Below are 20,974 nucleotides of genomic sequence, written 5' to 3' on the forward strand. Positions count from 1 at the left end.
GATGATCAGTGAAGTTATTTGGATTTTTACAAATTATCTTTGAAAGACAGGGTCCTGAAAAAGGGACAATTATTTTTTTGCTGAGTTTATAAACAGTACCAACACCCAAAATGAGTACTGGAACCGAAAAGTCAAGCACTGATATGAAATAATCAGGTAGGCCTATTTTATGACATTTCTACTGGATCAGAGCTTTACATTTTTCCGTTTCACGCAGAGTGGTTATCAAAAGGGGGAGAGCTGGAAAGCTTTTTCAAATACATTGAGGAACTATTGTAATTCTCAGTGGATGTAAAAACAGACTTTGTTTGCTCCCTGTTTGAGGTGAAGAAAACCTTCATTTGAGACGCTCCACAAGTCATTAGTGGTGCTGCATTAAGCCAATCAGAAATACTATCAGATCCCCAAATGGGCCCTTTTATATTCCTACATTTGCGTGCAGGCCAGGTAGCCTATAGACCCACTTCTATGTACAATCAGGCCAGGTAGCCTATAGACCCACTTCTATGTACAATCAGGCCAGGTAGCCTATAGGCCTACTTCTATGTATAATCAGGCCAGGTAGCCTATAGGCCTACTTCTATGTACAATCAGGCCAGGTAGCCTATAGGCCTACTTCTATGTATAATCAGGCCAGGTAGCCTATAGGCCTACTTCTATGTACAATCAGGCCAGGTAGCCTATAGGCCTACTTCTATGTACAATCAGGCCAGGTAGCCTATAGGCCTACTTCTATGTATAATCAGGCCAGGTAGCCTATAGGCCTACTTCTATGTATAACCAGGCCAGGTAGCCTATAGGCCTACTTCTATGTATAATCAGGCCAGGTAGCCTATAGGCCTACTTCTATGTGCAACCAGGCCAGGTAGCCTATAGGCCTACTTCTATGTACAATCAGGCCAGGTAGCCTATAGGCCTACTTCTATGTATAATCAGGCCAGGTAGCCTATAGGCCTACTTCTATGTATAACCAGGCCAGGTAGCCTATAGGCCTACTTCTATGTATAATCAGGCCAGGTAGCCTATAGGCCTACTTCTATGTATAACCAGGCCAGGTAGCCTATAGGCCTACTTCTATGTATAATCAGGCCAGGTAGCCTATAGGCCTACTTCTATGTATAATCAGGCCAGGTAGCCTATAGGCCTACTTCTATGTATAATCAGGCCAGGTAGCCTATAGGCCTACTTTTATGCGTGTGCGTCCTTACTCAACATTAACAGAAGCGCTCCAAACAAAAGACAAAGACTACATTTACAAAACTCATAAATGGAGTGAAACAAACCAAAACTTGTTTCTCACAAGTGTGTAGCATAGGTTGCGGATTCTGAAAACAATGTGTCCACTCAGAGAATGAGAAGAGGAAGACTGGAATAATAATAGTGAATGCATTAACAGAAATTACTGTAACCAAAGTAACAAACATCGTAGATTAGATATTATAGGAATTAACGGTAAATGTACTACTGGTGATATATGTAATGGGGAATTGATAGACAATAACAATCAAAGGCAAACAATTCACACAATGATGTTATGAAATAATGAATGTGCACAAAATTGGCGGGAGAGTGTTCATTCTGGAGAGAGAAATGCATTGTGCATCTGGGTGCATGGTCAATCCGACATCTGCATTGACCATGCAGCATTTACGGTGATATGGCCTCAGAAGTCAGGGCAATCATACCTGCTCTTCACGGAGCAGTGCAGAGTTGTTGTCAAGGAAGTGAGTTTGTGTTTATACAGGATGTACCGCCCCCACCTACCGTCAACTAATCATGTCATTGTGGAACTATACAGAGCCCTCTGCATCGTTTAAAAATTCGGGATAGGCATGGTGATGTGGTACAGAGCTCGATTTGGCCTCTGCAAGCCTCTGGAGGCTCTGCTATTGCAGCACACCCTCCATATAGAGCATCCTACCACATTTTTAGATCAAGCAGAAATGGGCTTTTAGTCTAGGCCTCTGCAATGGATAAATTCACTGAGATGGGCACAAATATATATTTGTTACTGCTCAACTAAAACGATCTCGGTCGACCATCAGCCTAATCTCCAAACATTCGACCAGTCGACTAATCGGGGTCAAGCCTAATATTTACAGTACATGACTGACAATTATAAACATAGGTGTTTCCTGTTTGTCTTGCCTTCCAGTGTGTGTGTGTGTGTGTGGTCTTGTACTGCTCTAGTCTGTCATCTTCCAGCAGCACAGCCTCTAAATCAGTGCCCAACCAGTGCACCCAAGTAGACTGAGCTGGCCCTTAAACACCATCAGCCCTCCTAGTGGAGGTGAGGAGGAGTTCACACCCCCTCTCAGGAATGATCCTGCCGGCTTCAGGGGAATGGGACGTTGACCTCAAGATAGCCGGCTTAGCTGATTGGTTAAATCCCTGAAGAAATAGCTGTGGCACAGTGTATGTTATGTGTAAAGTGACACTGGTTCTGGGCTCCCTCTTTGCTATATTCAGATACTGTGAGAGCTGTGCTGATAAGCAGAGAGGCTGGTGAGTGGTGAAGTTAGGGCTAGGTTATCAGAGATGGGAGGGAGAAGAGGAGCAGAGACTCTGGTAGCCTTGGGACAGTGAGCGTGGGATTTTAGGGTATGTGTGGACGGAATGTTTTGAGAACCCTCTCAGGGATGGGCTCTCATAGAGATACGGAGCATCATGCTGGGGTGAATGGTGAGATATCAGACCGGAGCTAACAAGATTTGGTTGTTTTTTCATTTGTTTCAATTTCTAATTATTTGTTTCACATGAGAAAGAAGATTGAACAAGTTATTGTTAGATTTTTCCCCACTCTGTATTTCATCATACCCATGTCTACTGTCTAAAGTTGAACTCATTCAATCAGCTTACACTAGATGACTGGCTTAAATAAAAATCAGCATCCAAATTAGTTGTCCTGGACCAGGGTTGATAAACAAATGGTGTTGTTCTGCAGCACAGTGTTTCTCTGGTCATCTCTAAGGACAGATCTCTTTATATCTCCAGAGGTCATCATGGTGTCAGGTCCAGCTCATGTATGTTTTCTTTCTCTTTCTGGTAAAAGCAAGAGTGTGAAAACAGTCTGGACAACCCCTCCATCTCTCTCTTCTCTCTCCAGTTATTGTCACCTCCCAGCTCTTACTGACAACTACCCATGAGCCCCCTCTTTCCATTTACTGAAACCAGCCCTCTTACCCACCGAGCACCGACCGACACGGGACATCCATGGACGTTGAAAAGTAGTTGAAACTGAGTCATTCAAATCTGAACCAATCATGGGTGTTTGTTTCACAAGTTTGGAAAGCACAGTACAGTAAAGAAAAGTAGAGTATAGGTCAGTACTATACAGTACATTACTATAGAGTTTAGTACAGTAGAGCACAATAGAGTACAGTCCAATTTAGTGTACTGTACTGAACTCTACTGTGCTGTACTGAACTCTACTGTGCTGCACTGAACTCTACTGTGCTGCACTTAACTGTACTGAGCTGTACTGTGCTGTGATGTACCGTGATTTCCAAAGTTGTGAAACATATACGTCTATGATTGGAACAGGTTTGGTCTGGTCCGACCAACCAAATTGGGTCTTGTTTGGGGCCGGAGCTCATTGGAATAAGTGTGTAGAATAATACCCAAACAAGGAGGATATAAGTTGTGTACCTATTCAGGATACGTCACCATGAAGAGAATGACATTTATAATTATGCATTTTTGTATAGTACAGATCAGGGACCCATGATGTCATTCTGTTACCATCATTCTGTTACCCGGGTATAAATCCACTTCAATTACTGTAGTTCAATAACTAAAATTGATTTTTTGATTTTTATGTCATAGCGAACACCCCATTCTTTCAGCAGGCATCTTTGAATATTAATTTGTGGCCACAAAAAACAGTCATTCTGTTCCCAAACTTTACGCCTGCACTGTTATTTCGAGACAATTTGTTTTTGTAAAATTGTCTGTAGAAATTGTTAAAAGTAGTCCTTGTGTGTAGAGTTGTATGGTTTTTCACTTTGCAATCAATGGTTCAGAGACAAACTGACTGTTTGGCATACTTTTAAAGTGAAGAGTCTCAGCGTTGTTCTGTTACAGTGGAATTGCCTCTGCTCTGCTCCTCAGTGTTATTTCTGTTGTTCTCTCTTTGTATTCTCTGTTCCTATCCTCCCAGTTATGTAACATTATCTAGGGCTAATGTCAACAGTGACACACACTAACAATGCACCATGCCCTGTGTGTACTATCTTCATGACTTCCAGCCACTAAAGGCCTGCTCTGTCACTCAACCATCATGTAGCTACCCTCTTTGAGCATCTTTTTTTCTCAGTGGGATGAGATGGGATGCTTTGTTTCCTAGTGCGTACTCTCTTTTGGGGGGTTTAGACTAACGGAAATACTGTGTTTTGTTCTGTTATGGTGCATTTTCTGCACCAAGCATTAACCAGAATTTCTGGAGAAAGAAGATGTTGTATCCCTAAACATAGGAACTCATTTTAGTTTTTTAAGACTACAAGCTAGCAAGCTCTATTGCCCACTAAGTGCACAGCTGGGGGGGGTGGACTGTATCCCGGTATTCCTTGGGCTCCCAATGCCACACACCTAGAGGCTGGTAGACCAGTACAGTGGGAGAGGCGGCATTTGCATGTGTGTGTGCGTGTGTTTTCAAATGTCTGAAAGTTTGAGGACAGGGATATCTAGGTCAGCTTTCTTCCTTTTTCAGTTAACATCTGGTCCATTCTGGAGGGAGGTTTTAGTTAACATCTGGTACATTCTGGAGTGAGGTTTTCAGTTAACATCTGGTCCATTCTGGAGTGAGGTTTACCGTTAACCAGATGTTTTCAGTGGAGGGTTGTAAAGGGGGGTGGGTGAAGTATCATGTTTTAGTTTAGAAAAAGGAACATTTCCAGTACTGTCAACTTTGTCAGAGCCCTTAATGTCTTATCTCACAGTGCATCAGAGCTCATAAAATGTTTTGTCAGTCGATGTTCTTATCTTTCATTGTATCAAGAGTAATAAGATAAAACCGAGTAATCTGTTGATTTAGCAACCCGTATGAAACCAATCTCACAGCAATCAGATTGAAGACTATATTGTATTACATTACACTGCAGAAGTCAAGACAGATTTGGGTCGTCCTACCCATGTAACGCCCAGAAGAACATGATTTCACTTGGAAAGGCCAGTCACTGCCTTTTAGGGATGTCATTTTATGAGGACATGACTGACCTGGAGGATACAGTGAGTGTTTGGGTTCCGGACAGACAGAAAATGACTCTACTGCTGTAGCCATTCAGATAGTAGAACAAGCCACTCAGTGAAGGTTAGGTCAACTCCTGTGTAATTATGTCTATTTATGTGTGCTGGTTTTGCAGACAAAACAGGAACCGTCAGGAATCTGACTCTTGTCTAGCTGTGGTGTGTGTCTAGGCTGTGCCTGGGTCTATATCAGGGTTGTCAAATGGCCCGCGAGTCCCGTCAATTTGAGCCGCAAGGTGGTTTGAGTAAGCCTTTCTTTAAATATTTTTTCCCCTGGGGAAAAATTCTCAATTGACATGACTAAAACCAAATAGAAATGGTGTAGAAATGACAATGACCTACATTTCTAGTCTCTTTACTCTGTCCAGCTTGCTAACAGTCTTCAAAACGGAAACTAGACAGTCAAGGAGTATCGAAAATTCCAAAAGCGATGTATAGAGGACTTTTTATTTTTTGACGGCGAGGAAATATAACCAATTTTAAGTGCGGCCCTCCGGACTTCGCCGAAGACCGCTGGGCAAAATGAGTTCGACACCCCTGGTGTCGGCTATATGCTTATCTGTGGGGGGACTGTGATCCTGTGTCTTCATTCTCTGCTATGAGGGGAATTTCCCTCTTGTCATTTCCACTCCCCCACTTAGTCCTCGGCTTCTCATTCTGAGAAGGTTGCACTACATGCTTTTTCTCTCAGACTTTCCTGAAGAAATAGAGAAGAGTCAAAGAATGAGGGATTGAGAATACAAAGAGATAAGAAACGGGAAGAATAGAGAGGTAAATAATAATAATACAACTACTCCTACGGAGTTCCAGCAGTCTCCTAGGGAGGGATGACCAAGCCTGACTCACTAGAAGAAACAGGCTTCCCTTTAACAGCAGTCATGTGAGGAAGGAAGCAGGAAAACCCCTCTTCCCCCTGCCTGGCCCCTTACATGCTGCATTAGAGCAGAGAGTTGTCTGCTGTCAGGGAGGACTATATGATACTAATTCACACATGCTAATGTAGTGTACTCACTCCCATTACATCATAGAACTGCATTAGTCTACACTTTGTTGGAGTAGGCTAAATGCTCAAAGGTGTTCACTGTTCACGTTTGCAAAAAACAAACACGCATTAAAACTAACAATAACAGTATAAACTATGTGTATCTTCAGGCACTATAGGCGACTTTCTATTAATGCAGACTAAATGAAATACTCATGATTTTTAAAGAACACAAAGAAACAAACCACTTTCATATCATTTAAGCTACATCACACATTAACACACACACAGCATGCAGTAATACTGGGAGGGGGAGGGGGAGAGAGATGGAGACAGTGGAGGGGGAGTGCTGAGAGAAACCCAGCCTCCTCCATTCTACAGCACATGAAGTGGTACAGCCCGCCTCACACCCCTTAGCACCACGTGGTACACTCCAGACCAGTCATAGGGATTTAAAGGGATTGTTATGTGTACAGAAAACCGGCCTAATCCAGGAAGCAGCACAGGCACAGAGGCAGAGAGAAGGGGGGAAGCAGAGGAAAACAGACTCAGTGCAAAACGGGACTGAGTGGGAAAACTAAAGAGACAGTGATAACAGAGAATCAGAGAGACGGAGAGAGAAGACAGTGTATCCCGCTGCTGCTGCTGAATGTGAGGGTGAGAGCATACTCTGTCTCTCTCCCTCTCTCTCTTTGTCATCACTCTTTCCACGTCCGTCCGCTGTGTCTGTGGGGGAGGGAGCAGCAGCCGTCCTGTCCCGGGCCTGGTGACATGTCCCAGCATCCCACAGGAGCCCTCACAAGCCCACCGCCACCACGACCGTGAGGTACTGTAACACTGTAACTGGAATGACAGTGATGTAGCCAGTTATCTTCTCCTTCGGGGATAATATAGCCATGTTGTTAGAACGCTAGTTGTGTGGTGGAGACCACTTCTGTATTGTACCCTGCTCTGCTACTTCTGAGACAGGAGCGGGATGTACACATGCACATTGCACACACAATACACACTGACCAACACAGGCACCATCAATCAATGCAGCAGGAAACTGCTGTTGCTGACAGCAATTAAAAGAGGGATGGAAACGGGGATGAGAGGGGGATGAGGCTGGGGGTGGGGCGGCGTGATGATGAACGAAAGCATCCTTTGGGAGGAGAAGGAGAGGGCAGATAGAGAAGGCTGCGTCACAGTTGTACCGCCGGGCCGGTCTATCGCTAGTCTCACCGATCTCGGTTGTACTTACTGCAGTGTCAGAGTGCAGCCAAAGGGCTGCATGTGTTTGGGTGAGGGGGTAGATCTCTAAGAAAACATATTGCCTGTGTGTGATGACCGCTGATATCCATGTTGTGAGTTAAAGTACCTGCCGGTGTCCTACAGTCAGTTTGTGTCTAAAATCATAGTCATTGTGGAGTACTGTGACATTTGAAGTAGGAGTTTCTTCTGTCCCCACCCATAAAAGGACCTTTCAAAAGTTCTCAATTCAGCACAGTTAAAAATGTTCAGCGTATGTGATACCACAGTCTATTTCTAGCAATGTGGTCCCAAACTTGAATTGCTAGAAATATAAACTACAGAGTATTTCATGTTTGTTTACCACAATCCTGCTAGTTATAATTGTCCACTTCATTTGGTGAAGTAGGCATTCCTGTGGTGGGCTAGTGGCCTAAGCCACTGCCTCCAGAACACATGTACCAAGCTAGCATGGGTTTGAATCCGGTCCATTGCCTTTTCAGCACACTGTTTTTACCTTTCGTCTCTCTACCTCTCTCTATCCTATCCAATAAAGTAAAAATACCTAAGGAGTGGGACCTGCTGTCACCCCTGCAAAAAAAAAAGATGGGGGGGAATAATTATGCATTATTGTTGCGTGTGTCATTTGTGTGACATGACAGCATGTTGATTGCGTGCAGAAATGTGAGAGGATCAATAGCAGCTCTCACTCAGGTATTCATCACTGGTCCTTTTCACCTGAACGGCCTTTAGGGTCTTTCCTCAGTTACCTCGACTAACCGGTGCCCCCGCACATTGACTCTGTACCGGTACCCCCTGTATATAGCCTCCACATTGACTCTGTACCGGTACCCCCTGTATATAGCCTCCACATTGACTCTGTACCGGTACCCCCTGTATATAGCCTCCACATTGACTCTGTACCAGTACCCCCTGTATATAGCCTAGCTACTCTTATTTTACTGCTGCTGTTGAACTATTTTAAACTTTTATTTTCTGTTTTTTACATAACACTTTTTTTTTCTTAACTTCTTAAAGCATTGTTGGTTAAGGGCTTGTAAGTAAGCATTTCACTGTAAGGTCTACACTTGTTGTATTCGGCGCATGGGACAAATCAGATTTGATTTAATTTCCAAGGCTCTGTAGAAAATATCCCATACTGTAGCAAGAAGACTTGAGGAATTCAGGCTACATTTGAGACAATATATTGAGGCAAAAAGGGGTTCAAAGTACAGTTTTATTCTTATCTGTGGTTGCTAAGGAATATTTGCAGAGTATGTCGCCCTCTCAGGGAATAGAGCGAGGGAGGTGTAGTGAGCTGTGAAGCAACAGCTGCCTCACACACTGATGCCATAAACAGTCTACAATACAACATATGATACACACACACACACACACAGATATGGTCAGACACACAATCTGTCTCTCATGAAAACAATCAGGATAGACACATCTCTTTCTTAAACACACACACCACACACTTCTCACACACACACACACACACACACAGCATCGTCTCCTCACTGTGTCCACTGTCTGAGAGCTCTTGTTATCGTATGTAGGTCACCGCTCTGTGAGGATGTCATCTGTCACTTAGCACTAGGTCAGGATGTCATCTACTGAGATGGCCTGGCCTCTCGCTGATCCATCCCAGGGACAAACACACTGGGACAGCAGACAGGGACACACACACGGCAGGTAGCCTAGTGGTTAGAGCGTTGGGCCAGTAATCAAAATGTTGCTGGATCACATCCCCGAGCTGATATGGTAAACATTTGTCGTTCTGCCCCTGAACAAGGCAGGGAACAGTTTTCCCTGGTAGGCCGTCATTGTAAATAAGAATTTGTTCTTAACGGACTTGCCTAGTTAAATAAATGTTTGAAAAATAAAGACTCTCAGTCCAGTGTAATGCAGGAGACAGGAGGGTACGAGAAGGAGAGAGGTGCAGGCTCAGGCCTTAGAGAGATGATGATGAGGGGAAAACTGAGGTGAGCTCAGCTGACTGACTGCACTGTCATGCTGTGTGTTGAGGAGCTGGGCTTTCATTGCAATGAGGATTAGTGGTAAGTAGGACCTAGGACAGCATACCCCCCCCCCCCCCATCTACACACAAACACACATATTTTGTAAACAGTAAAAAAACACGCAAGCAGCATCTTACTGGAAATGTGCTACAGGCTAGATGGCACACAAACTGTACAGAGTACTGATGTACCAAGGTACATTCACAGGGAGAGTAGATTATACAGGTGCTCCAAAATAACAAACACTGTCTGGGTTCTTTTAAAACTGGATGAATGCAGTGTGTTACCCTGGAATGTTTGCATAAAATGGAAATACGCTCACACACGTTTGGTCCTCATTCAAAAACAATTGGTTGTGAATGGATGGATTTTCTCCTCTGTGGTTTTCAGACTGTTATTAATTGTTACTCTCCAAAACCAATCAGTTGTCATGGCGCTGGGCTCCGTCAGTGCGCGCTAACATCAAAAGCTTTCCTCTTGCGTTGTGAATGAATTAACTAATGATGTCCCTGTACCATGTAGGCCTAATGCTCAGAGATCTGTCCCTGCACATGATCAGGGTATGTGTATTTACTGTCATATCACTGTCTTTCTGTACTTTGAACTATATATTAGTTTACATGAAGCACAGTAGTCTATTTGTCCTCTTTCCATGATCACTAATAGCTCCTTCTCCACTTCAAAACTAGCCCCTCTGTCCTTAAAACATATAACCTATAAAACAACCACTAGGCTTTAAGCTGCTGTATTGGGTTGCATGTTTTGATTCATGTTTTAAATCAGGGTCACACAATGCAAATCCTAATCCTCTGAGCCACTGTGTCTGCAGTGTGCAGTAGTTTTGTTACGCCATTACTTTGTAGTAGCCCATCACCCAGTCATATAGCCTGCCTAGTGTTGTTAGAATGAGTTAGTTATTGGCAGTGTTTACTGCAGGATATGTATGTGGTGTTGTTGCCCCCTTCCCTGATGTCACTGAGCTAAATGGGTCTGGGGGGTGCTGGATTAAGAGGCATAAGTGGTGGAGGGAGGGGAGGATTATGTGGAGGCTGCGCAGGGGAGAATGGAGTATGTGTCCTTGTCTCTGTGTCCTGCTCTGTGCTTTGATTGCCGATGCTGATATCACTGAAGAAATACTGAATAATGTCCCATAAACGGGAAATATAATACTATATCTCATATAGGGGTGTTAATGTGTGCTGGGGAGGCCTAGCACCATCAACTACTGTAGTCGTGTCTAAACCTGCCGACATAGACATGCTGCTTTAACCCAGTGGTCTAGCAACACAGTTGGATGCTTCCAGGTGCTCTAGATGTTAGTGGGTTGCTTTAGCCTCTGAATGACAGTGGAATAAGGAATACAAATATTCCAAAACATGCATCATGTTTGCAATAAGGCACTAAAGTAATACTACAAAAAATGTGGCAAAGAAATGAACTTTTTGTCCTGAGTACAAAGCGTTTTCCCCAAACATAACACAACACATCACTGAGTACCACTCTTCATATTTTCAAGCATGGTGGTGGCTGCATCATGTTATGGGTATGCTTGTCATCGGCAAGGACTGGGGAGTTATTTAGGGTAAAAAGAAACGTAATAGAGCTCAACACAGGCAAAATCCTAGTGGAAAACTTGGTTCAGTCTACTTTCCAGCAGACACTGGGAGATGAATACACCAAGGCCAAATATACACTGCAGTTGCTTACCAAGACGACACTAAGTGCCCTAGTTACAGTTTTGACTTAACTCAACTTGCAAATCTACGGCAAGACTTGAAAATGGCTGTCTAGCAATGATCAACAACCAACTTGACAGAGCTTGAGGAATTAAAAAAAATAAAAATAATGTGCAAATATTGTAGTCCAGGTGTGCTAAGTTCTTAGGGACTTACCCAGAAAGACTCTCAGCTGTAATCGATACCAAAGTTGATTCAAACATGTATTGACTTATCTAATCAAGATATATTAAAGTATTTGATTTTTGTATTTGATTTTTTATGTTTGATTTTTTCGTTTGAGTATTTTGTGTATATTGTTGACAAAAAAGGACAATTCAATACATTTTAATCCCGCTTTGTAACACAACAAAATGTGAAAAATGTCAAGGGGTGTGAATACTTTTTAAAGGCATTGTAGCTGAATGAATGGACAGTCATTGTAATGGAGCCCAGAGTCTGTCTGTCTGTCTGTATGTGTTTTGATGAGTCCCAGTTGCTCTGGCATCTTTCATTGGGTGATTTGGCCCTGGTCAATTTTCCAGACAGCCATTAGGCCTATCAGAGCATGCTGTTGGACACACACACACACACTAATCTACAGGGCTCGTCTGTCATAAAATAGAACCCTCTGCATCTCAGGGGTCCCATCCAGTCCAAAGGCCTTATGGGTATGCTACGGTAGCATTCTCTGTGCAGGAAAACACACACACACACACACACAGTTTAGCAAACTTCCACGTAGATTTTGAGCTCATCCCTCATCTGTTGGTTATTAAGCCTCCAATCGCTCTCTCTTGCTCTCTGTGTGTGTATTTTCTATGGGACAGACACAATGGGGTCTTTGTCCTGTGCCTGCCTGTCTGTGTAGTGTGTACTTTCTCACCCTGCTTTGTCCGTCTCAGGGGAAGGTGCTGTCATTGTTCTCCCCCCCACCTCGCCTCGCCTCTCTCTGACCAGCAGGCCAGGTCTCCATGGCAACGGGTGGCTGGCATCTGACTAAATGTATCTCTGTTAAGGAGCACTCCACCTGAATGGCTCCCAGTGTGGGCTGTATACCACAGAGACTGCTGCCACACACACACATCACTCCGACGACTCCTGCTGCTGCTGCCTGACACACACTGCAGTGAGAAGGTACCCAGCTCAGAGTCAGCAGTGCTGTGGAGAGACTAACACACCACTGACGCTGTCGTACAGTAGGGAGGCTCCTCTGTGCTGGTTACGAAGCCACAACACCGCTGCTGAGAGAGCAGTTGAGGGTCGGAGGGGAGTCTACTAGTGTAGGCCCATTTTGTAGGTGGTGATGCAAGAGTTCTGGCTGTGAAAATATGTGTTTTAATGTTTGCTTTGAATATAGCAAATCCATGCAACTCACTCTCTCTCCCTCCCAGTTTTTTAACTTTTTTATTTTCTTTGTCTTTTTTGTAATGTTTGTTATTTGTTGTTTAACGCTCTCTCTGTCTCTTTCTCTCCCTCCCTTTGTCTCTCCATCACCCTCCCTCTCTAGATCTGCGTGGTGTAGCAGAGCAGGCCAAGACCCTGAAGCCTCAGCGCTCCCTCCCTGGGACGCCCGTCACTAACCCACTCAAACACTTCCCCATCGACCTGCGTACATCCATGGACGGAAAGTACAAGGAGATTGCAGAGGTGAGATCACAGGGACACAGTGTTATCACTACCCTAGTGTTTGTGTGCGACTGCGTGTGTTTTTAGATGTTTGTGTGTGTTAAATGCTCATATTGTTTATGGACGTTAGTGTATTGTAATGATTCTTTAGCTCTTCCTGTGCGTGTAATGTGTGTTCTAATGTTAATTTGATGGTGTATCTCTCAGGAGCTGTTCACTCGCAGCCTGACGGAGAGTGAGATGCGCACCGCTCCTTATGAGTTCCCTGAGGACAGCCCCATCGAGCAGCTGGAGGAGAGACGCCAACGCCTGGAGAGGCAGATCAGCCAGGACATCAAGTGAGAGATGCAGCAGACATGCACACTCACATACACACCAACACAACTCCCACATACACACCCAAACAACCCACCTCTACCCACAGGAACTCATACACGCTCAACAGCTTCCATCGTGTTGGTTGCAAGCTACCAGCGAACTAACATAAGCAAACAGCTAATTGAATCAGTCCGTAGCATTCACATCCTAGTGTTCCAGTCTGTTCCACCCACAGGAAAGGGAGGGGGAGGGAGTTCTGTCTGTGTTGCTGGGGAGGTGATGGCCGGTTTCACTAAGCCAATCTGACACACTAAGGAATCCTTGCTCCACTCAATGCAGCAGGGTCATGTGACCAATCAATGTATACGTAGCACTGCTAACTGATCATATTTCTCTGTTTGTCTCATCCCACCTGATCACTCTTCACACTCTGGTCCCATTTGTGTGTCATGTGCGTTTCTATGGCTCTTTTGTGTGTTTTGTTTGTGTACCTGTATTTGCATCCTCTTTCTGTGTTTCTGTGTGCACATGTGCTTGTGTTTCTGTGTGCTTGTGTGGCCCTTTCTCTTTCCTTTTGCTTTGCCTCACCCGTACCCATGGTGCCCCCCTGCCTTCTGACCTCGCCTCGCCGCGCTCCGCACTATGCCCCGCCAGGCTTGAGCCAGAGATCCTGCTCCGCGCCAAGCAGGAGTTCATGAAAATCGACAGTGATGCCGACCTGGAGTGAGTGAGCTGTCCTTTCAGTCTCTCTCTCTCTGTCTTTTGCCTTTTTCTAACAATCTTGCTACTGCACAAAGTCATGTTTTTACCTACATCTGCACACCATATGTACAATCCTTGGTACTCAGTTGCAGAAGAGTTTGATTTTAAATGTATAATATTGTCATATATTGAGAATGTTCCAGTCCAACTCCATTCCAACTCCATTAACTAAATACCATATGAGTTCCCTGTTCCCTGGTGATGTGAGGTATATATTACCACAGGTGATTTTTATTTATTTATTTTTATTGAACCTTTATTTAACTAAGCAAGGTGATGAGTTGTTGATGTTTAGTCTTCAGGGGGGCCTCTGAAGTGCCAGGCTGTTAATGCATTTCCATTTGAGTCATTTAGAAGACGTTCTTATCCAGAGAATCTTACAGTTGGTGTATTCAATTTAAGAAGGTTTGGTGAGACAACCACATACCACAGTCGTAGTAAGTACACTTTTCCTCAACACAGAGGTTATTATCAAAGTCGGTGCTAGTAGGAACAGAAGAGTGCCAAGTTGTTGTTTTTTTAATTGGGGGGGGGGGGAGACTGAGATGTCTTATTTAATATACTCTTTGAAGAGGTAGTGTTTCAGAGGTTTTGGGAAGATGAGCAGGGACTCTGCTATCCTAGCGTTGGGGGGAAGCTCGTTCCATCTTTGGGGTACAAGGCCACCAGTGTCGGGCCCAGGTGCAACCTTTCACTGGCCTAATTGGCGCCTATCTCCAAGACGCTTATCACCATGGTTTCCACTACATCAGCAAAACGCTTTGATATTCATCTTATTAACAAACCGCTGTAGATGTCTCTTTGTATTCATCACGTAAATAGTCATTCAGTTTTAATGCAGATATGCAGCAGCTGAGGCCCAATTCCCAGAGAGACAAAGACTACCTTCTGTTCTGACACATTTCCAACTTAACCTTCTTCAAAGTGTACTTTACCAATAAAGTATTGATGAATGTGTTTTCATAGCAGAACTATATTATACCTCCACTCGTGCTCTCTCCTACCCTCCTCTACCTCTCTCTTCTCTCTCTAGGTTGATGAATCAGGAGGGTGGTGTGGACAGGACCGATGATGGCTGGATGAAGGAGAGAGTATTACCGATGGAGCGAGAGTACCAGCGTGTGTCAATATCAGGGGAGGAGAAGTGTGGGGTGAGAGCCACTGACTAAACAACTTGATTGAATAAATCCAATCACAGTCCATCCTGATCTGTGTTTTATCAAATCAATCAAATGTTATTTGTCACATGCGCCGAAAATAAGAAATGTGAAATGCTTACTTACAAGCCCTTAACCAACAATGCAGATTTAAGTGTTTACTCAAATAAACTGAAGTAAAAAATATTATATATATTTTTGAAAGAAAAGCATATTTTTTGTCCAATAAATAACATCAAATTGATCAGAAATACAGTGTAGACATTGTTAATGTTGTAAATGACTATTGTAGCTGGAAACGACAGATTATTCATGGAATATCTACATAGGCGTACAGAGGCCCATTATCAGCAACCATCACTCCTGTGTTCCAATGGCACTTTGTGTCAGCTAATCCAAGTTTATCATTTTAAAAGGCTAATTGATCATTAGAAAACCCTTTTGCAATTATGTTAGCACAGCTGAAAACTGTTGTTCTGATTTATAGAAGCAATAAAACGGGCCAATAGTCATTTACAACATTAACAATGTCTACACTGTATTTCTGATCAAGTTTATGTTATTTTAATGGACAAACAGTTAGCTTTTCTTTCAAAAATAATGACATTTCTAGCAGTAAAATAACAATAGCGAGGCTATATACAGGGGGTAATCAAATCAAATCAAATTTTATTGGTCACATACACATGGTTAGCAGATGTTAATGCGAGTGTAGCGAAATGCTTGTGCTTCTAGTTCTGACAATGCAGTAATAACCAACGAGTAATCTAACCTAACAATTTCACAACAAATACCTTATACACACAAGTGTAAAGGGATAAAGAATATGTACATAAAAATATATGAATGAGTGATGGTACAGAATGGCATAGGGTAGATGGTATAGAGTACCGTATGTACACATGAGATGAGTAATGTAGGGTATGTAAACATATAAAAGTGGAATTGTTTAAAGTGGCTAGTGATACATGTATTACATAAAGATGGCAAGATGCAGTAGATGGTATAGAGTACAGTATATACATATACATATGAGATGAGTAATGTAGGGTATGTAAACATTATATTAAGTGGCATTGTTTAAATTGGCTAGTGATACATTTTTCCATACATTTTCCATTATTAAAGTGGCTGGAGTTGAGTCAGTATGTTGGCAGCAGCCACTCAATGTTAGTGATGGCTGTTTAACAGTCTGATGGCCTTGAGATAGAAGCTGTTTTTCAGTCTCTCGGTCCCTGCTTTGATGCACCTGTACTGACCTCGCCTTCTGGATGATAACAGGGGGGAACAGGCAGTGGCTCGGGTGGTTGTTGTCCTTGATGACCTGTACAGAGTCAGTGTGCAGGGACACCAGTTAGTCAAGGTAATATGTACATGTAAGGTAGAGGTAAAGTGACTATAGTGGTAAAGTGACTTTGATTAGCTGTTCAGGAGTCTTATGGCTTGGGGGTAGAAGCTGTTAAGAAGCCTGTTGGACCTAGACTTGGCGCTCCGGTACCGCTTGGTTGATCTTTCAGTGTGCCGCATGCTCACTATCGAAGTCAAACCAATTCAGTCAACAAACCTATTGAAGTAAAAGAGGAGTGGGCTAGGAATGAACATGACTTCGACTTGTAATTATTTCGACAGTTGGATATACAGGGGAGTCAGAGTAGGGAGGAGAGCCTGGTCTGGGTAGTGATCCCTGTTCTTCGGTTTGGAGACAGCAGGTGGGCTACAGTGTTACCAACTCATCCACTCTCAGGCACGTTGCAATGGCCTCTTGGCAGTGTGTGAATGTCTAATCACTGTAGACTGTCTGCCTTGCCCAGGTGCCCTTCACAGACCTGGTGGATGCAGCTAAGTGTGTGGTGAAGGCCCTGTTCATCAGGGAGAAGTACATCGCTCTGTCCATGCAGAACTTCTGTAAGACCACTGCCCGTGAGCTGGGGGAGCTGGGAGAGAAACCCCTGGACCTACGCATCTATGAGGAGATCCCTGAGACCCCCGTTGATGCAGGCATGACACACACACACTAACACACACACCTGACACGTTGGGTATGACTCACACACACCTGACACGTTGGGTATGACTCACACACACCTGACACGTTGGGTAAGACACACACACCTGGCACGTTGGGTATGACACACACACACCTGGCACGTTGGGTATGACACACACACACCTGACACGTTGGGTATGACACACACACGCCTGACAAGTTGGGTATTACACACACACTAACACACGCACCTGACACATTGGGTATGACACTAACTGAGACACACAGGCATAGTTATAGTGTTTCTGTCCCAATCTCCTTTAGCAATTGAGTTACTTTGTGCGATTGTGAATGAAAATGTTGTAATATGAATCATTGAGGTATTATAGTATGGTCAACGTTTCTCCCTTCCCTACTGTCTCCCACAGATGCTCCAGTCCACCCCCCTGTCTCAGAGACTCACCCCTATGAAAACCAGGTCACCAAGAACATGCCTGCAGACACAGGGTACAGCTGTAAGATGGTGGATGGGGTCATGCATGTCTACACCAAGAAGAGCCCCATGGAGAAGTGAGTGTGTTTGTTTGAGTCTGCTTGTTTTTAGTTAGTTTCTAGTTGTGTGTGTGATGGGCTAATCTGGGTCTGTAGTCTAGGTCTGTATGTTTGTGGAAGAGAGAGTGGATAACTGATTGTCCATCATTTCCAGGAGTACAGAGTTGGACCTGCCCTACCCAGACCTGAAGGAGTACATCGCTGACATGAATGTCATGATGGCTCTCATCATCAACGGACCAGTGTGAGTGTTACTGGGTCTTCGCTTTAGAATCATATCAGTCACATCTGTTGGCTCTGCAGTAAAATAAACTGTCAGTGTGTGTGCGCGTGTTTGTGCGCGTGCAGGAAGTCGTTCTGCTACCGCCGGCTGCAGTACCTCAGCTCTAAGTTCCAGATGCACATTCTGCTGAACGAGATGAAGGAGTTGGCAGCCCAGAAGCAGGTTCCTCACCGCGACTTTTACAACATTCGCAAGGTGAAGGAACACCAGCACAACAGCATCTGCAACACTGGAGCACAGCATCTGCAACACGTCTATAATGCCTGCATAGTGTTCCATATCAGCTAGTCCCCCCACAATGTTGGATAGAAATGTATTTAGAAGTTTACACCAGAGCTAACCATCCTCAATGCCTCACTGTCCCTGACCCTGACCCCAGGTGGACACCCACATCCACGCTTCGTCCTGTATGAACCAGAAGCACCTTCTGCGCTTTATCAAGCGGGCCATGAAGAAGTACCCTGGGGAGATAGTCCACATGGAGCACGGGCGGGGACAGACCCTCATGGAGGTGTTTGAGAACATGAACCTGACCGCCTTCGACCTGAGTGTGGACACACTGGACATGCACGCGGTGAGGAGAGGAGAGGGGAGAAGAACATTGTTAGAGAGGGATGGGTAAGAGAATTGGGGAAGACGAGTGGAACAGTAGATATAGTGTCACCTGTCTGTTCTCAGGACCGCAACACGTTCCATCGCTTCGACAAGTTCAACGCCAAATACAACCCCATCGGAGAATCCATCCTGAGAGAGATCTTCATCAAGACAGACAACCACATCGAGGGCAAATACTTTGGCCACATGATCAAGGTCTGAAACCAGCCCATGTTACCTTAAAACAGCCAAAGAAGCAGTTGTGTTAGTTCACCCCACATAGTAATGTATATTCATATTAAGTTTTAAATATGTACGATTGAATAGAATGATATTAATATATTGATATTGTTGATGTTCCATCAGGAGGTGATGGCTGACCTAGAGGAGAGTAAGTACCAGAACGTGGAGCTGCGTCTGTCCATCTACGGCCGCTCCCGGGACGAGTGGGACAAGCTGGCCCAGTGGGCCGTCAAACACCAAGTCTACTCTGACAACGTGCGCTGGCTCATCCAAGTGCCCCGCCTCTTGTAAGTAGTGTCTGTACCTAATACAGCATCAACAAAGCAGTTACCCACATCCACCTTTAGTCAGCTTGCCTGGATGTAAACCCTCTCCTATTTGTGTCAAGTATTATGAATGAAGGTTATGAATCTGTAAATGAGGACTATGCGTGAATGTGACTCTTCCATATTCTGTGCGAGTGACGTTAACCCTCCTCTGACTGCAGTGATGTGTACCGAACCAAGAAGCAGCTGGCTAACTTCCAGGAGATGATGGAGAACATCTTTATGCCTCTGTTTGAGGTCACCATCAACCCCCGCAGCCACCCTGAGCTGCACCTCTTCCTGCAGCACGTGAGGCACTAGCCCAGCACTAGCCCAGCACTAGCCCAGCACTAGGCACTAGCCCAGCACTAGGCACTAGCCCAGCACTAGGCACTAGCCCAGCACTAGTCCAGCACTAGCCCAGCACTAGGCAAAAGCCCAGCGCTAGCCAAGCACTAGGCACTAGCCCAACACTAGCCCAGCACTAGGCTCTTGCCCAGCAGTCCACACACACCCCAACATATCCTCAAACAGACACTTCAGATGCCATTTTCAGGGCCCTACCTCCTTCATACACTTCAGGCACTGTTTTAAAGGAACGTATCGGTGTGTTGTTAGGTGGTGGGCTTTGACAGCGTGGATGACGAGTCCAAGCCGGAGCACCACATCTTCAACATGGACAGCCCCCTGCCAGCCGACTGGACAGAGGAGGACAACCCTCCCTACTCCTACTACCTCTACTACACCTACGCCAACATGACCGTGCTCAACCATCTGCGCAGGTAGCAGGCTGCTTAGCGAACCTCCGCACACAGACCGCTAGATCAATGTTTTAACAACAGAAAGGATGTATGTCACATCCAAACCTTTTAAGGATTGTTTATGAATAGGCTTTATGTTTGTTTGTATCGTGCAGGAGGCGTGGTTTCCACACGTTTGTGCTGCGCCCTCATTGCGGGGAGGCGGGGCCTGTCCACCACCTGGTGTCTGGTTTCATTCTGTCAGAGAACATCTCCCATGGGCTGCTGCTCAGGAAGGTCAGTCAGCACACATGCCGTCTCCCATAGTGACAACACACTACTATGGCAACAACACTACTAACAAATAGAGTTCAGTTCATAGGTGACCTCTGAAGGATTTGATTGGGTTTGATTGATTTATTGAATAAAATTTTGGCTTTTGGAGTTTGTTCATCCGGTTTCTTAAGTTTTAATTTAAGAGAATTCAGGAGAACAATCAAACAGTTCCCTTGAATTCCTGCAGTTGTGCATTCAACAAGATAGACAATTGTCTTTTTCCTCCTCTTGTCCCCAGGCCCCGGTGCTGCAGTACCTCTACTACCTGGCTCAGATTGGCATTGCCATGTCCCCCCTGAGCAACAACAGCCTGTTCCTCAGCTACCACCGCAACCCCCTGCCTGAGTATCTGGCCAGAGGCCTCATGGTCTCTCTGTCCACTGACGACCCCCTACAGTTCCACTTCACCAAGGTCAGTGCACAGTGGTGCTCTGTCAAGACACACACACACACACACACACACACACAGAGATACAGAGACATAGACACACACACAGAGACACAGACACACACACAGAGACACAGACACACACGGAGACACAGACACACACAGAGACACACACACACAGGCAAAACCACCCAAACTATGTAACTATGGGAGCTGCAATGTTGAGTCAGTACAGTCAATAAGTATAATTCACTTAATGCTTATTTTGTCTTTTGTGTGTGCGTTTGTGTTTGACCTCAGGAGCCCCTGATGGAGGAGTACAGCATCGCCACACAGGTGTGGAAGCTGAGCTCCTGTGACATGTGTGAGCTGGCCAGGAACAGTGTCCTCATGAGTGGCTTCTCCCACAAGGTATCCATCCGCTTCCTCTTATCTCATCTCTCTTTTTGCCCTCTTTGGTCTCTGAGCTTCCCTTTTAATTTGTC

General features: G+C 44.7%; 1 protein-coding gene across 4 annotated transcripts in view; it reads left to right on the forward strand.

Moving 5' to 3' along the window:
• The window catches only part of LOC139413510 (AMP deaminase 2-like), a 50,800-nt gene that overhangs the window by 28,134 nt on the left and 1,692 nt on the right, over positions 1-20,974 (forward strand). For 2 of the 4 annotated variants that reach the window (XM_071160992.1, XM_071160990.1), the window contains exons 2-17: positions 12,706-12,845; positions 13,032-13,162; positions 13,797-13,865; positions 14,938-15,055; positions 16,873-17,059; positions 17,477-17,618; positions 17,755-17,844; positions 17,949-18,078; positions 18,263-18,457; positions 18,562-18,693; positions 18,844-19,007; positions 19,208-19,334; positions 19,644-19,807; positions 19,942-20,062; positions 20,340-20,513; positions 20,790-20,900. In XM_071160992.1, coding sequence (XP_071017093.1) covers positions 12,706-12,845; positions 13,032-13,162; positions 13,797-13,865; positions 14,938-15,055; positions 16,873-17,059; positions 17,477-17,618; positions 17,755-17,844; positions 17,949-18,078; positions 18,263-18,457; positions 18,562-18,693; positions 18,844-19,007; positions 19,208-19,334; positions 19,644-19,807; positions 19,942-20,062; positions 20,340-20,513; positions 20,790-20,900 — 2,195 coding nt within the window. Of the gene's footprint in view, positions 1-6,759; positions 7,053-12,705; positions 12,846-13,031; positions 13,163-13,796; positions 13,866-14,937; positions 15,056-16,872; positions 17,060-17,476; positions 17,619-17,754; positions 17,845-17,948; positions 18,079-18,262; positions 18,458-18,561; positions 18,694-18,843; positions 19,008-19,207; positions 19,335-19,643; positions 19,808-19,941; positions 20,063-20,339; positions 20,514-20,789; positions 20,901-20,974 lie in introns of those variants that run through there. The other 2 variants (XM_071160993.1, XM_071160991.1) reach the window with 2 other exon arrangements.

Source organism: Oncorhynchus clarkii, chromosome 7 (genome assembly GCF_045791955.1).
Source record: "Oncorhynchus clarkii lewisi isolate Uvic-CL-2024 chromosome 7, UVic_Ocla_1.0, whole genome shotgun sequence".
NCBI classification, from domain to species: Eukaryota; Metazoa; Chordata; class Actinopteri; order Salmoniformes; family Salmonidae; genus Oncorhynchus; species Oncorhynchus clarkii.